This window comes from Solanum lycopersicum, chromosome 12 (genome assembly GCF_036512215.1).
Source record: "Solanum lycopersicum chromosome 12, SLM_r2.1".
Taxonomy (NCBI): Eukaryota; Viridiplantae; Streptophyta; class Magnoliopsida; order Solanales; family Solanaceae; genus Solanum; species Solanum lycopersicum.
The window spans coordinates 3,531,575-3,549,058 of NC_090811.1; the positions used below are offsets into that span (position 1 = coordinate 3,531,575).

At 32.5% G+C, this 17,484-nt stretch overlaps 2 protein-coding genes and 1 non-coding gene across 4 annotated transcripts; all 3 read left to right on the plus strand.

Moving 5' to 3' along the window:
- Window positions 1–27: 27 nt before the first annotated feature.
- On the plus strand, window positions 28–7,025 carry LOC101266487 (nucleoid-associated protein At4g30620, chloroplastic-like). Of its 2 annotated transcripts, none has more exons than XM_010315517.4 (7): window positions 28–533; window positions 3,193–3,347; window positions 4,224–4,324; window positions 4,431–4,470; window positions 5,304–5,375; window positions 5,997–6,130; window positions 6,756–7,025. In XM_010315517.4, exons 1-6 carry the CDS (start codon window positions 482–484, stop codon window positions 6,087–6,089), a joined length of 513 nt encoding a protein of 170 aa, XP_010313819.1. In that variant the 5' UTR covers window positions 28–481; the 3' UTR covers window positions 6,090–6,130; window positions 6,756–7,025. The 2 variants fall into 2 exon arrangements, with proteins under 2 accessions (XP_010313819.1, XP_004251747.1); XM_004251699.4 differs by having other exon boundaries at window positions 6,074–6,130.
- Window positions 7,026–8,147: 1,122 nt separating this feature from the next.
- Window positions 8,148–13,223, plus strand: LOC101266797 (uncharacterized). The gene is made up of 10 exons (XM_004251700.5): window positions 8,148–8,317; window positions 9,463–10,446; window positions 10,769–10,853; window positions 10,985–11,080; window positions 11,515–11,667; window positions 11,750–11,857; window positions 11,958–12,077; window positions 12,277–12,402; window positions 12,483–12,566; window positions 12,937–13,223. The coding sequence occupies exons 2-10, from the start codon at window positions 9,485–9,487 to the stop codon at window positions 13,060–13,062; spliced, it is 1,860 nt and encodes a 619-aa protein (XP_004251748.1). The 5' UTR covers window positions 8,148–8,317; window positions 9,463–9,484; the 3' UTR covers window positions 13,063–13,223.
- Window positions 13,224–13,685: 462 nt separating this feature from the next.
- TRNAE-CUC (transfer RNA glutamic acid (anticodon CUC)) lies at window positions 13,686–13,758 on the plus strand. Its single transcript has one exon. It is a non-coding gene; the product is annotated as a tRNA-Glu (tRNA).
- Window positions 13,759–17,484: the final 3,726 nt, after the last annotated feature.

Consider the following 17,484-nt stretch of genomic DNA (forward strand, 5'->3'; position numbering starts at 1 on the left):
GAGGTTTCAAGATTCATCACATTGTTATGACACCAACTATTTGAAACCATGGATTTCTTACTTCCATTGAGTGTAAAGCCATTAGATTTTGTAGTGTTATGTGCCCCATCTAGTTCTTTTTTGAGCTACGTTAAGTAAATTTTGATTATTTCAATATATTATAAAAAAAAATAGGTTAAGCATATTTTGATTATTTTAATATATTATATATATGTGTGTTATCTTTTATAAGATAATTAATAAATAATTTTGTTCATCACACGAAATAAATATAAATTTCGAATATTGAATAATTTTCAAAAAAAAACTATCTTTTTTATTATCTGTTAGAAGTATTAGCACTCGTCTTGATATTTTCAAAACATGAGGGGGCAAAAATGCTTATCAAGAAGTACTACAACATGGGACTTGGATAGATATTTATTCAATCTTCTTGAAAAAAGACACATTTTTTCTGCAAAAATAATTTTGTGGTGAAAAAATGGCGTCTACAAGTGCTTTCACAGCTGGGATTTCAAATCTTCATAGCTTCAGTAAGCACAATTTCTCCTCAGTATCCTTATGTAAACACTTTTCCACTTTAGTTAACATTTTTTGGGGATTTTTTTAGTTTAGAGAACTATTAGTTTGCCCTAAAAGAAAATATATTATTTTGTATTGGAAAGAATGTCTTGGATTTATATAGTCAATTAAACTAATATGGGACTGTGGTGAATTATTTTGAGAACAAATTGGCAATTTAATTAGTAAGTCCAATTTATCTTGCTTGGTTCAGATATTTAGAAAATGATATGAATAAGCTTAAATGAAGAAGTGGGGTTCATATAAACGACCCTAACTTGTTTGGGGCTAAGGCATTGTTGTTGTTATGGATTATGTTGGTGTGGAGTTCTTAATTTCTAATGGGGTTGTGTTGATAGTATACTAAATGCCATAAAAAATGAAGAGAGCCATTCGGCTGAAGCTGTTAGATTTCTTGATATGAAGTTAGCAACTTTCTTTGTTGAGAAGGTCTAATTTTGGATGGTAATCACAACAAATCCAATTTGTTTGAGGCTAAGGCATTGTTGTTGTTGTTGTTGGTCATGGTGGTGGTTACAATTCTTGATTGCTAATGGGGTTGTGTTAGTTTAGAAAATGCCATAAATATGAATATGGCCATTTGGTCGAAGCTTTAGCTTTCTTGATATTAAGTTAGCAACCTTCTTTGTTGAAAAAGTCTAATTTTGATGGTAATCACAAAATTTTACGACCCTTGAAGGAAGTTCTATCCAGCTTGTTTGGGGCTAAGACGTTGTTGTTACTACTTATGTTGGTTGGAGTTCTTAATTGCTAATGGGGTTGTGTTGATAGTTTTTATCAAAATGCCTTAAAAAACAAACATAGCCATTCATCGAAGCTATTAGCTTTCTTGTGTAATGCTAGGAACTTTCTTTGTTTAAAATCGCAATTTTGATGGCAATCACAAAATTTCCCAACCTTGGAAGGAAATTCTATCCAAGTTGCTTGGGACTAAGGCATTATTGTCATTATGGCTTATGTTGGTGTAGAGTTCTTAATGGCTAATGGGGTTGTGTTGAAAGCTTACAAAATGCCCTAAAGATGAATATAACCATTCAGTCGAAGCTATTAGCTTTCTCGATATAAAGTTAGCAACTTTCTTTGTTGAAAAATGCTAATTTTGATGATAATCACAAAATTTTCCAACCCTTGGATTTGTAAGTTATAGACTTATATCCAACTTGTTTGGGGCTAAGATGTTGTTGTTATGGCTTATGTTGGTGTAGAGTTCTTGATTGCTAATGGGTTTGTGTTGATAGTATACCAAATGTCCCAAAAAAATGAAGAGAGACATTCGGTTGAAGCTATTAACTTTATTGATATAAAGTTAGCAACTTTATTTTGTTGAAAAATTCTAGTTTCGATGATAATCGCAAGTTCTTCTAACCCTTGGAAGTTCTATCCATTATCCAACTTGTTTGGGGAGTCTGGGCTAAGGCATTGTTGGTGTTATGGCTTATGTTCGTGTATAGTGTATAGTTCTTAATTGCTAATGGGGTTGTGTTGATAGTTTACAAAATACCCTAAAAACCCAAGAGAGACATTCGGTCGAAGCTTTTAGCTTCTTGATATAAAGGTAACAATTTATTTTTTTGGATTAGTCTGATTTCGATGTTAAGCACAAAAAATTCAAACCCTTGTAAGTTCTATATACACATACACAAACAAAAATAAAAGAAAATCCCACATATATGTTTATGTTAAGTTTGTGCCTATTGCCATAAAGAAGTAGCAGAGTATATGTAGCAAAAAGTTAATGAATCAGACTCAGTATTTTCAACATGAAGTATAGACTTGTGTGTGAAGAACCACTAAAATTTCAAGCAATGAAATTTTAGAGGTGTTTCAAACAATTATTTACACAGGGAATAATAGATTTAACCAAGCTTCAAACTTAATTACCTCGTGTTTGAGTAACACGCTGCGCCTTCTGTTGATTAGGTCACTGTATCTCGGGGATGTGTAATTCTGATGCCCTTTCGTTTTCTTATCCTCAATCAATATAAGTTTATTCGTGAATTGTTTTCGAGAAATGATACTTATAAAAAGCTAAATGTTGTGGTTATTTATACGCGTCAAGAATTTCTTTTATGGTTAATAATTTAATTTCTAACCAAATGTTGTATGGAAGTCAGATTGCCCTTATGATGAAAATTATAGTAACAAAATGAAATGACTTGATACTTATCCATGATTTGTAGATAAGTAACAACCTTAGTTGCTCGGTCTCTTCACTTTTGGTGCCGCACCCTTGTCGACACAATGTGGAGTGGGTGTGGGACCCATACCTAACCTGGTCAACTAATTTTTAGTGCTTTGACCAAATTCGAGGAAGGAATTCTGGACTGATTCAATGAATTTTATAATCAAAATAAACACTAATGTGAATTCTCCACTTACATTAACTAAAATAAATCTTACATTTAACTCGAAAAAGAAAATGTATTAATATGCTTATTGAAATTTACTGAGTTATAGTTTTATATAGGCTTGATACACAGTTTTCTCCCTGAGTACCGTCTTGGAGTTCTTTATTCAGCATTCAGTTTACTCTTACAAGTGCTATACCTCCCTGGAAAAATTAAGCACTAACAAAAAATATTTCCTTTTTTACAATTTTGGTCTTTGCAGAAAAACCGTGTCCTAATGCAAATCAAGTTGGTATGTGGACTTTATCAAGACCTGGTTGTCGAAAGGTTTTAGATAATCCCAGACCTCTGCAAATATGTTCTCTGTTTGGAGGAAAAAAGGACAATAATGAGCAGAACAACGATGCTCCTTCAAAGGTATCTGAGTATATCCCTTTCCTTGTATAATATTGTATTGGTTACACTGACATTGGAGCTATCTTGTTTGATGACTTGTCGGTGATCATTTTAAGCTATGTGTAAGCACATAAAGACTAGAATGAAAAATCTTCTTATAGTAGCTTGCTAGTGTTATTGTTAATATTTATATTTTTGCTTCTAGTAGCTGCCATTCTCATAAAGTTGATTAACCGAATAAAACAGAACATGTCTTCATCACAAGGAGAATCACAAACCAAATTATCCGAGCTGTCTGCTGGAAAATCTTGTTTTTAACTTTAAAGCTTGATATCCTCAGCCAGTAAAGAAGTTGATAAAGGGAGAAGGTTAGAGGGATGGGTCCATTATCAACCGAGTTATGAACCGAAAAAAAATGAAATTAGTGAATTCAACTTGTATAAGTTTAAGGCTTATATGTTGTTGTTTACTACTTTACTTTCACTGGACACTCTGAAGATGGTGTTTGACCAAACTTGTTGGAGAAGAAAAACTGTTTTTGAGTAGAAGCAAAAGCTATTTTTGAGAAAATAAAAAAATATGCTCTCGATTTTTGAATAGCACTTCTAAGAAAATATATGTGGAAACACTTTGTGATAGCTTGACCAGATACTAATTGCTGCTCAAGTATTTTTTTAGATCGGTTAGCATAACACAAATTGTTTCTCGTCAAAAGTACTTTTTTGTAAGAACACTTCCCAAAATTAGCTGATTTTAGAAGCTTGGCCAAATTGGCTATTATAAGCATACTAATTATTCTATATTCACTTTTCTTATGCGTCACCTGTTGGTTCACTCGTTAACAATGTTATGCTATTTCACTGTAACCAACCTCAGGTTTTTTTATATTTTTCTTAGGCAGGTCTTTTTGGCAACATGCAAAACTTATACGAGACAGTGAAGAAGGCGCAAAATGTGGTTCAAGTTGAGGCAGTGCGAGTACAAAAAGAGCTTGCTTTGTATGTTTCTAATAGTGCACTTTATAATACGTTTTTAACCTTTATGTGAGCTAATCTTTAAGAGAATGCCACATAAATATTCATTTTTGGTGGTTTGTGTTTCCAGAGCAGAGTTTGATGGATACTGTGAAGGTGAACTAATCAAGGTATGTTCTTTTCTTGTTTTATTTTGGTGTCATCTAACTGAAGAGATCACTTCTGATCGAATGGATGTACTAATTCGACTATTCCAGAAGTTAAGATGCAATCTGGGAACCAATCTTAGAAAAATGACAAAAATGGTCCCTTTATGTTTAAGTTTAGGTTCAATATAGTCCCTTGAAACAGTTTTGCTCTTTTTAGTTTTGCCACTTTTAGTCCCCATCTAATATTTGTGGAGCTTTGTTGGTTAGATTTGATGGTATGAAAAAATGGACATTAGTGGGAACTCACGTTTAATGAAACAATTTCTTAGTTTCTGCTATTTGATTTATTTATTTCTAGAGTCTGCTACAACATTTTGAGGTAATTTCTGATATACTTTTTATTGTCTAGTGCAATTCTCAGTGTTGCGTGAATTTGATTAGACTTTCTTGATGTTTATGATTTAAAAAAATACTTCTACTGTTTCCGTCAAATCTATTGAACATTAATATTTGACAGGGACTAAAGTATTTAACTTTTGGCAAATTTAAATTACCAAAACTGTCCAATGCAACTTAATGACTATGAACCTACCCTCAAACAGAAGGGAACATTTTTGTTATTTTCTCGCCAATTTACTTGGCAACTTAAGTGTTGGGTCTGCACACAATTGAACAACCTATGTTCTAGACGTAGAATGCTCAGCCTTGGCCTAGTAGTTCTCGTGTCATTTTTGTCAAAACCTTCGATTACTAAGGCACAGTTGCTGTAGACAGACCTTGATAAGTAGAAAATGTGGAGAAATTCCATTTCGATACACTTTATGGGAACTTATAAATATTTACATCATTTGCAGGTAACACTGTCTGGAAATCAGCAGCCGATACGCACTGAAATTACTGAGGCTGCCATGGCATTAGGCCCAGAAGTGAGTATATATTGCATAGATCATCTGAGTTATGTACTTGTCTTATTTGACCTGTCCGTCAAATAACATTTCACTATAACAATCATGCTTTCTGCAAAAGCCGATCTATCATGTTATGTTATATTGTATAGTTAATCAGACCTAGCTAAACTTGGAACGACATAGATCAAAGGGTCGTTCATTAGCCCTAGTAGTCAAATACAGGAAAAAGAGGGATGGATTTCGACCTTGCTTTTTTAGGTCTCAGGCTAGCTTTTGATTTATATCACGCTTAGGCTTTTTAGAGTGGCACGGCTGCTTTGAGCTAGTATCATATTATATGTTCTCTATAGCAGCCAAACAATATCGGAACAAATGATGTTTTTAAGATGCTGACCATACATGACCCCCCAAAACAACATGCCAGCGTGAAGGATGTTTTACCTTCTGTAGTCCCATTTTTCTTTAGTCTGTGGCTATTTTTAGTTTGACAGTACTCTAGCCAAGTCGTTTCTTTTTCTTTACTAGTGAAAGGTGTCTGTAATCGGTAGTAAAATCCCACATTTCAAGAAGAAATTTTTTGGCCAGGGATCTGAGTTGTGTCTTTTGATTGGTCTGTGCATTGTGGCTTTCGTCTTCCAGGGAGCCCTGCGGAGTATCACAATATATGAAGATTTGTGCCGAATCCTTAAAGGGCCTTTACTATTTTTCTTGTGCAGAAACTCTCACTTCTGATTACAGAGGCATACAAGGATGCGCATCAGAAAAGTGTACTGGTAAGAACCTCAAACTTGTTCCGTTTTACGTGACACTCTCTCCTTTTTATTCTGTTTTATATTTAGAAACAATACGACTTAAAACTTTCACCCTTCATGACATGATTTTAATACCACAAAAACGTCATGACATGACTGACATGCTTAAGATCACAAATTCCAAAAGTCTTTCTTATTTCCTTTAACATCGTCTCCTAAACTCTGTCCTATGTCAAACCCTTTCACTTAAGGGGCTTAACGAAGGTTCTCTATCTTCCAAAAGTCTTGGTTGACAGAGTTACTTGATACCTATATTGCATGAACTCTTCAATAATGTCGATGAGTACCTATCACGAGCGTGCAACACCATTTTAGGAGAGTTAGAGCAACATAGTAAGGTACTTGTCTTAATGGGAAGTAGCAGGTACCACAACAAGCTTGACTCGAGCACCACAATTATAAGAAAAAACAACGATTCACTATGTATACCCTAATGTGCCACGAGCCTCCGACCTAACAATTGGACGTAAAGGCACTTCATCGACTGAGTAATCCTCATTCGTGAAGGATTTCATGTAGGATCATATTTTCCGATATTTACTAGTACTCGTATCTTCTTGTTATTTTGTTGTCGTTATTTTTTCAGGCAATGAAGGAAAGAATGAGTGATCTTGCTCAGAGTTTGGGAATGCCAGCAGGCCTTGGTGAAGGATTCAAACAGTAAAAAAAATTATCTTCATGAGTTTCAATTTTGTAAGCTAGCAGACACTAAGTTTATTTTTGCATTAAAATTATGAATACAATTTTTATTATTATTGTAATTTATTGGTAAGATTATGCACTGTAGAAACTTTGGATTGAAAGTTTTAAATCTTCAATTTTATAGTGAAATAGAATTATCAAAGAGTTGGTATCACTCCTTCATCTCGCGCATAATGAGAGCTTAATGTACCTGACTATCGTATCCTTGTGCAGTTGATTACCTTATCGTAAAGATTAAATTAGTTGATTGACTCACATCAAATTTTTTATTATCTTATTGTAAAGATTAAATTAGTTGATTGACTCACATCAACCTTTTTATTCCGTCCATTTATTTGATTTGATGAAAATATTTGACGATAAATAAATAGTCATTCGATAAAATATATTTATTATTCCTTTGTAATAATTATCGAGAAATGACACTCAAACAAAATGAAATACCACGATTATTTATATGTGCTATTTTTTCTTTACTATGAGTAATTAACTTTTATTTGTAATTAATTTTAATTAACATAAATCTAAAGTCTAAACTTGAAAAAGAAAAATATATTAATTGACTTTTATTTGTAATTAATCTTAATTAACATAAATCCAAAGTGAACTTGAAAAAGGAAAATATCAACGTGCTTATCGACATTCATCGACTCTATTTTCGAAGTAAATTCAAATATAGAAAAAAATACATTATTGTAATATTGTTTCTTTATATGGCTCGAATTGAATTACTAATCTTTTTATATTTTTCATTCATACTTTTCAATATCATCGACTCTATTTTCGAAGCAAATTCAAATATAGAAAAAAATACATTATTGTAATATTGTTTCTTCATATGGCTCAAATTGAATTATTATTATTTTTCTTTTTATATTTTTCATTCGTACTTTCCAATATAAGATATTTGTATATTCTCTTCTATTACATGATAATGTTTAATTTTTTTGCTTCAAGATATATATCTCATTTACAAAGCAAAAATTTATATTTTTATATCATAAAAATTTGGAATTACACATCGTTTTCTTATTAATTTATACAATCTGAAAAAACGAGCTTATTTGATCAGAATTCATAAAAGACAAACCATATAATAACATGACTCGATATTTATATTAAGGGTTTAACTAAATTTAGTGAACATAAAAAAGGTCAATATTGATAGTAAAAACGACTATATATTTGAATTTAAGATATCTAATAAAAAACGAACGCGATAAAAAAAATTTTATTACATCTTTTCCACATGGAATTTAGTTTACCTAAATAGAGAGTCACACATATATTGACAAAAAGTCAAAGGTGGCCTTTTTTTTTTATATATATATAAATATTCAAAGCAATCCATTTTTTCCCTTCAATTTTTCTTTTTTTTTCTTTCGATTCAATCGATTTGCCTTTTTTTTTTCCTTCTTCTTCAGACTCCTCGACAAATTTTGATAGGTATGATCCTTTTTCTTCTAGTTAAAGTTACAGATATTGTTTATTTATTGTAAATTTTGCATTTTTTTGGGGTTAGCTGGATTTGTTATGTTGTTTTCGATCTGGGTTTTGTTTTGTTTCGAAAATTGCTTAAAAGGGAGCTTGGATTTGGGTTGTTTGAGGTTCGATCTCTATTGGGTTTTCTTTGTTTTTGGTCAATTGAGGAAAAAATGGGGGAAAAAAACTTAGCTAGGCATGAATTATCAAAATTGTAAACAAATCTTAGCTGTATCGAATTGTAAAGAAATTAGGATTGTATACTTGGTTTGTTTTGTATAAATGAGTATTGGGTTTTGTAGAATTGCTTAAAGGGGTTGCTTTGATTTGGGTATTTGAGATTCGATCTATATTGGGTTTTCTTTCTTTTTGTTGAATTGAAGGAAAAAAAGGAATTTTTATTGGTGGATTGTAGTCTGATGGCTTGAATTGTGAAAAATGAGTATTGGGGTTTCTTTCCTTTTGCTTAATTGAGGAAGTATATCTGAAAGATGCAGATTTTGTTGATGATTGCAGTTTAATTGCTTGAGCCAAACGAGTAGTGGGTTTTTGGTTGTTGCTTTGAGGACTTGTATGGTTGTATAAATTTTGATTATTTTCTCTGTCTTTAATTGCTGAAAGTTGCCTTTTTTTTACTCTGTGTGGTGGTGTACACGGTTTATTCCGTTCTTGAATCCTTTGCTTTCCTCGTTTTTGTATGAAAGTGTAATTTGTTCAATCTGTTTCCGAACCTTGAGTTTGATAGGGGATAAGCCTTTTTATACTGTTAATTGCTTCACTTTTCTGATTTATGTATGAAAATGCATTTGTTGGATCTTTTACGAAACCTTGAGTTTGAAGTATTTTTCTGTTCTTGATTGCTTAACTTTCTGCATTTATGTAAGAAAGTAGCATTTGTTGAATCTCTTACGGAACCTTGAGTTTGATATAGGGTAAGCTTTTTCCTGTTCTTGATTCCTTCACTTTCCTCATTTATGTAAGAAAATACCATTTGTTGAATCTGTTATGTAAAATTGAGTTAGATATTTTTTGAAGTTAACCTTGATTATTTTAAGGGGTTTAATTTTCTGGCTGAGATGTGAGTATTTTAAAAACCTCCATTTTTGCAGGGGTATATATTTAGAACCAGAGATGTTAGAGCAGTTACTGATATTCACTAGAGGGGGCTTGATCCTCTGGACGTGTAAGGAGCTTGGAAATGCTCTTAGAGGTTCTCCAATTGACACATTGATTCGTTCATGTCTTTTGGAGGAACGTTCAGGTGCCGCTTCATTTAACTATGATGTACCAGGAGCTGCATACACTCTTAAATGGACGTTTCACAATGATCTGGGGCTTGTGTTTGTTGCTGTGTATCAGAAAATTCTTCATCTATTGTATGTGGATGAATTGCTTTCTATGGTTAAGCAGGAATTCTCAGAGATTTATGACCCAAAAAGAACTGTCTACAATGAATTTGACAATGTATTTCAGCAGCTTAGGAAGGAGGCCGAGGCACGTGCTGAGGAAATGAAGAAATCGAAGCAGGTGAGCAAGCCTGTAAACCATAATCTTGGTAAGAAGCAAGGACAAGTGCAGAAGGGCATTATGGATGGAGGCAATCAAAAAAAGAGTGGTGCTGAATCAGGAAATGATAGTGGAGATGGTGATAAAGTAAATAGTCGTGCCATGGAAAATGGCAATGGGCGTTCTAAAGTTAGTAAGGGAAATGGAGTAGTGCAGGCTAACGGTAAAGAGAACAGAAGTTCTGATTCTGGGGCTTTTGATGTAAATAAGCTACAGAAGCTTAGGGCTAAAGGTGGAAAGAAAACCGATACCATTGTAAAGGATTCCAAGGCAGAGCCTACAAAAAAGGCAAAGAAGAACAGAGTCTGGGATGATTCACCTAAGGAGTCGAAATTGGATTTCACGGATCCTATGTGTGAGAATGCAAATGGAAATACAGCAGTTGTAGAAGCAGTTCAAGGTGAGAGTATGATGGACAAAGAGGAGATTGTGAGTAGTGATAGTGAGACTGAGGAGGATGAAGAGCCAGGGAAAGACAGCAAGGTCGAGGCAAAGAAGAAAGGTTGGTTCTCATCCATGTTCCAGAGGTAATTCTCCTGATTCACGAAAATAAATGAGCATTTTTATGAAAATTAGTTAACGAAATGGCTGATATTTCTATCATATAGTCCTCACAAAATGGATCAATGGGTATATATAGATCAGAAAGATTTTCACCCACGTCCGTTATTAATCACCATGAAATTTGCCTAATTTGATTATCAGACACTAAGGAAGATAATTGGTTTGGGGTGTTATGTGAAAATTGATAAATATTCAAGAGAAATGGGAAAAAAAATTACTTCCAAGATAATGGATCTTTCTAACTGTTAAATGCTGAGCATAACCTGGTTGCTGTTGTGTCTCCAGTATCGCAGGAAAGGCAAATTTGGACAAAGCTGACTTAGAGCCAGCTTTAAAAGCTCTTAAGGACAGGCTGATGACCAAGAATGTGGTAAGTTTACAGTTGCTTTACTCTTACTACCCGCGTTCGTTCTCCTTAACCACCTTCCCAATTGATGACCATGTTTCTATCAGTTGTTTTCATTCTATAATTGGTTGATGAGTGTTACACATGTCTTACAGGCCGAAGAAATTGCTGAAAAGCTTTGTGAATCAGTGGCAGCAAGTTTGGAGGGTAAAAAGCTTGGCTCATTTACAAGAATTTCTTCAACAGTTCAGGTAAGAGAGTTGGGACCTTCATTCATTTACAGAGTAGAGTACTTAGTTGCTTTAAAGTACTTGCACTTGGAGGAACAATGCCATTTAAGAAGTGTTCAAATCCAAGGTGTTTGAAAGCATACCCCTCAACATCTTCCAGGCTTTAAAGATAAAAGGAAGAGTTAAAATGGAAAGGTGTTGCAAAGTTGAATTTTTGTATGCCAAAACTTGAAAAATTCTTTTCATCTATTTTTTTGCTTTTTATAGTCTGAACATTTCTTGAGCCAAGGGTTTTTCATAAACAATCTCTCTACCTGCCAAGGTAGGGGTAAGGTTTGTGTACACCGCCACACTTTACCCTCCCCAAACCCCACTTGTGGGACTATACTGGGTATGGTGTTGTTGTTGGCATAGTCTCAACATACTAATATGGGGTATTGAATTGATCAAACCAGGCAGCAATGGAGGAGGCCCTTGTTCGGATCTTAACTCCTAAACGTTCCATTGATATCTTGAGGGATGTTCATGCCGCAAAGGAACAGGGGAAACCATATGTTGTGGTTTTCGTAGGAGTAAATGGGGTTGGAAAGTCTACCAATCTTGCGAAGGTAAACTAAGATTGCTCTTTTTTCTTTTACTTCAAGGGCCTTGTATATCTTCTCATGGGGTTCTTTACATGTTCTGCTGCAGGTTGCTTATTGGCTTCAGCAGCACAAGGTCAATGTTATGATGGCTGCGTGTGACACATTTCGATCTGGAGCTGTAGAGCAGCTCCGTACTCATGCTCGAAGACTTCAGGTATGCCATGATTGGAAATTTTGTACTTGATCGAATTTTTGGTCTTCGCTGGGGGAGAGATTGCACAAGTTAAGTTTCTGACATTGTATTGTCTTAACAGGTCCCCATATTTGAGAAGGGCTATGAGAAGGATCCTGCTATTGTTGCCAAGGAAGCAATCCAGGAGGCTAATAGAAATGGTTCAGATGTCGTTCTTGTTGATACAGCTGGTCGAATGCAGGTATGATTGAATTTCTTAGCAGTTTTAGGAAGTCCCTGTATGAGCACTATACACAGAATAATAGTAGAATATTGTCTTGGATACTAGTAGGGGTCTCTATTGTTAGTTTCAGCATCAACCCTTGCAAGCTGAGATACTCTTGTTTCTTGTTTTATCTTTCACTTCCTTCAAATTCATGCACAACTGTCATATTCCACAGGATAATGAACCACTGATGCGAGCACTTTCGAAGCTTATATATGTGAACAGTCCAGATCTGATCCTTTTTGTTGGTGAGGCACTTGTTGGAAATGACGCTGTTGATCAGTTATCAAAGTTCAACCAGGTTTGCCTATAATGGTGATGATAACTTCCCCATAATTTTAACGTTTGTTCCATAATTGACACATTCTCTTATATCTGCAGAAACTAGGTGACCTTTCACCCTCACCAAATCCAAGATTGATTGATGGAATTCTCCTTACCAAGTTTGACACCATTGATGATAAGGTACACACAGTCATGGTCTTTTCGCATTAACAAGTTTGATGCCAGCCTATGCTACTTTACCGAGTTAATGTTTTTTCTTCCTACTTATTTGATTATCATTCTGATATCAACAATCAAATGTCAAAATATATTTCAGTCACGTTAGCATGTTTACTTTAGGTCCTATGATTTCTACTCATATCAGATATATACCGGTAGAAAATAGAGAGGATTTCTAGTACATTTATCTACCTTATTTTTGAACGATATTGGCTTGAGACAACCTTAAATGGAGCGACAGGATTCACATAGTCGATTCCCACTTTGAGTTTGAAATCAAAGTATAGTAGTTAGTGTTGTTGTGTATTCTTATAGTCAGCGTTTTCTGCAGGTGGGAGCAGCGTTGTCCATGGTTTACATATCTGGAGCCCCGGTCATGTTTGTGGGATGTGGTCAGTCTTACACAGACTTGAAGAAGCTGAATGTCAAGTCCATAGTGAAGACCCTCCTCAAATGAGAACACACAATCTGCCTCTACATTTCAGTTTGGCTTGTAATGTCTGTTTAAGAAGTGTTGAACACTTTGTCTGTTGCTGCTTCAGTTCTGTTTGTAACTCTGTATTCACTCATCTGTGATTTTATACTATTTTGATTTTGAAGGTGAATCATTTGACTTAATTGGTGTATATTAGTTTATTAACTCCTCAAATCCCTCCCCCCCCCCCCCCCCCCACCACCCCCACACACAACAAATGGATCCGGTGTTTGATATTTGCTTTGAGTCTCGAGTAATCTAGATGCACCGGGAAGTCTTACTTTGGGGTGCAAAGCGCCACTGTATTGAGTATTTACTATTCCACCATATCCTTTGAAGGCAATTTGTATCTTATCTCGCGATGTACTACCTATGAAATGCCCAAATAAAGGAAAGAAAAAAAAAACTCAAAGTGGTAACAATTAGGTAATTGGATTGAATTTTGGACCCTTCAAATGTTTTTCTTGATTAAATTATATTCATTTTGTGTAAGAAACATTAAAGGAAAAAACACTTTATGCTAGAGTGTTATTTTTTTTCACAAGAATTAGTAATTGTAGTAAAGTAAAATTTAAAATAATACAACTGAATAGTACATAACAAGATCCGTTGTAGTCTAGTTGGTTAGGATACTCGGCTCTCACCCGAGAGACCCGGGTTCAAGTCCCGGCAACGGAATTTTTTTCATAATTTTATTTATGATTCGAGTAAATTTGTTGCATAGAGTTCTTCGGGGTGTACGAGATAGGAAAATCAATAAAACTATGCTATTGAATTTCTTTCATATATTACAATGCTAAATACTTGTTGAAAGCTCGATTAATTTGAATTTACATTTAAATTTGTTACATAGAGTTCTTCGGGGGTGTACGTAACTAAAAAAGAAAAATCAATGAATTAATAAAACTATGTGATTTAATTTCTTTTGTTCATTATAATGTTAAATATTTGTTTTAAAAATTGATTAATCTGAATTTGCATTCAAATTTTGTTGTTATACAATGCTAAATATTTATTTTAAAGCTCGACTAATTCAAAATTGTGTACGAATATAGTGGGATATTTTTTTAAAAAAATTGTACATTTTAAAATTTTTACTTAAAAGACTAATAAAATGAAACGGCTCATTATGCCATTTATTATATATTATATATGGGAAATAATGACAAATAAAATTCACTTAAATAATCATAATTCAAACTTCCCAACCCAATTTTTTTGGATTATCATAATTCCTACGTGTCATCCTCGCATAGCTTCAATCACTCCGAACCTCATTCCAAACCTAGACTCCTAACAAAATCAAAAACTTATATATTATATAGTTAGAAAAAAATGCCAAAAACCCCTACGTTTTTTTTTTATATAAACATATATTTCCTTCTTTGCTATTTCTATTCATCACTTTTATAAATTTGTATTTAAAAAAAAAAGAAGTTTGGCATTTTTTCTTGAGGGGGAAAAAAATGAAAAATTCTAATTATTCCTTTTTAGCTTATTTTTTGATTATTAGTTTTTTCACAAATTGTTTTAGTGAAGCAAGAGAATTTATTGTTGATGGAAAAGAAAATTCTTGGAAAATTCCTTCTTCACCTAATGAATTTAATAAGTGGGCTGAAAAAACTCGTTTTAGGATTGGAGATTATATTGGTAACGATTTTTATTTTACGTTAATCTGTCGTTAAATAGTTCATAGCTAATAATTTTTTTTTGTATGATTTGTTAAATGAATTTTTGTTGTTTAGCAAGTTTGTTTTAATATTTTGTGAATAACTCATAGCTAACATGATTTTTTTTGGTGATTTATATTATATATATGTCCATTTCATGCTAACAAGTTGATGTTTTGTTTTATTTTATTTTCATTATATATATAAGGTTTGAGAAGGATGTACATTTCGTTTCGTTGTGATTTCGAATAAAAAAAGTTCAAAAAATCTTGTTAGATTCTAAAAAAATTACTTCTAGAAACAAATTATTAATCGTTTGTTTCTCACGTTAGAGATTTTGTTAATCAGCTTGATTGTATCTCTTTTCGTTTCATTTGTAAAAAAAAGAAAGAATGGTTATATTTCTTTTTGTTGTTCGTATCTCTCTCTCTGATTAAGCAATGTGTGATATATTAAATATACATACATTACTAACTAATTTCACGACTCGAACATACACGAAGACAACTTTATTGTTTCATCTCGTATATATGTGTGTGTGAGAAGTTAATTTCTCTATTTACCCTTCTAATTATATATTATTATTATTTTTTTACAGTTTTGAATTATGATCCAAAGTCAGACTCAGTATTACAAGTAAATGAAGAAGATTACAACAATTGCAATAAGGCCCAGCCCATTAAATCATATGAAGATGGAGTAACCAAGATTTTGCTTGACAGATCAGGCCCATTTTTCTTCATAAGTGGAGCAAATGGCCATTGTGAAAAGGGCCAAAAACTTGATGTGATAGTCTTGTCACCTAAACATAGTTCATCAATTCGAGTGAAATTTCTGGCTCCGACACTGGCTCCAGCTCCGGCTCCGGAGAGTGGAAGTAGTGGCATGAAAGTTGAGATAATTGGAGGGTTTATTGTTATGTTGGCAAGTATTATTGTTCTAGCATAGGTTAATTAGTTAATACTGTCTAAGTTTTAAATTTTAGGGTTTTTTTTTATATTTAATTAGCATTGATGTGTGCATGATTTATTTATGAACATTTCATTGGTCTTTGCTTATTTATTTATTTATTTATTAGTATTTTTGTTTTGGTGGTAAGTGAAAATGAGATTACACAATCATATCTACCAGTACATTTTTTATAATAAGTTTATAGTGTAATCTAGTTATAAAAACAATGCATATAAAAAAAACAAGGATTTACCTGGAGTAGTAAGTACTCATTCATCGTTAATCGGAGATTTCAGATTTGAGTCTCGCTAAATATGAAATCGCATTTGTTAGAGAGCATTTTACCTGCCGAGACTTTTCAACGAATTATTCTCCAATTAGTGGATGTGGTGGCATGAAAGTTGGAATCATTATTATATTGGTAAGTTTGTTGTGCGCTTTTAAAACATAATATATAAAATTAAACAGATAAATACACGATTTTTTTTGGTTTACTATTCACTACTTTTTGTGTTTTACTATGTTGCGTTATATTTCTCATATATTCCTTTTAAATCAAGTGAGAAATCTTTAATTTCAAGTAGTTGAATCACAAGAAGTATATGAAAATTGGATACAAGCCAGATCATACTCTACCAAAATCTATTCATATTTTTCTAATAAATAAAAATAAATCAACCATTTATTATATTTATATAGTCGAAAATTCATCTCAAACGTTTTTTATTACTTTAATATCTAAGTTGCTTTCAATATCTTTTTGTGTTTTGATGTTTTGAAAAAAATATTCATAAGCTCGATTGAATCTGAATTTGTATATATAAAAGGAAAAGGGAACAAAAGGAAGTGAACATTCTTTTTCCATTCAACCCATGTGTGACTATATATATGCAAAGGGTCAATATGAGAAAACTTAGAGAAAATTATTGAAATTGTTGGTAATATTTAACAACTTTTTAAAAAAATTATAAAATGAGAAATGCTTTATTTATATGAAAAAGACAAAGAATATTAGAAAATGTGTGCATGTATTTAATATTCACATAATTCATTCATGTATACTTAAAAAAATAATTGAATACTCTCTTCACTTTATATTTACTCTCTTCAATCCATTTTTATACTTAATATTTAATTTACACAGAATTTTTATAATATTTAAATGATATTATCTGTTTTTATTTATTCTTTGATCTCAATTAATACTACTATATTAAATTGCATTAATCTCTTTTCATATTTATTAAAATAAAAACAAAGGTGAAAAACTCATTAATAATATCTTGATTTTTATTTTTAATAAGTTATTTTCTTGTAACCATGTCAACAAAATGAATCAGATAAAATATACACAAAGTAGTCAATTTGGCACATTTTTTTTTTTAAAAAAAAATCATCAACTTGCTCGTAGCAAAGTACTGTTGGAATTTTATTGTGTAAAAAATATTACAACTTTTTTTTTTCTTTTAGATTTTGTACCAACAATAGTATATTATTAAAAGTAAAATCAGAAAGTTAATTATAATAAAATGTTATTAAAAGAACAAAAAATGCTTAACTATATCATTGAAGATGAATTAAACTTTTAATGAACGACACATATAAGTCTCTCAAGTGAGCCAAACTTTCAACAGATAATATAATCAAATCCTTTTTCAAAATTTCGATGACATATTTAAAAATTTAACTTTGAAAAAGTTAAAAGTGAAAAAAAAGGAAAAAAATCTTGAGGAAAAGTGGGGTCTTTATGGTGGGGGGTGGGGTGGATGGTAACTGTATTCAT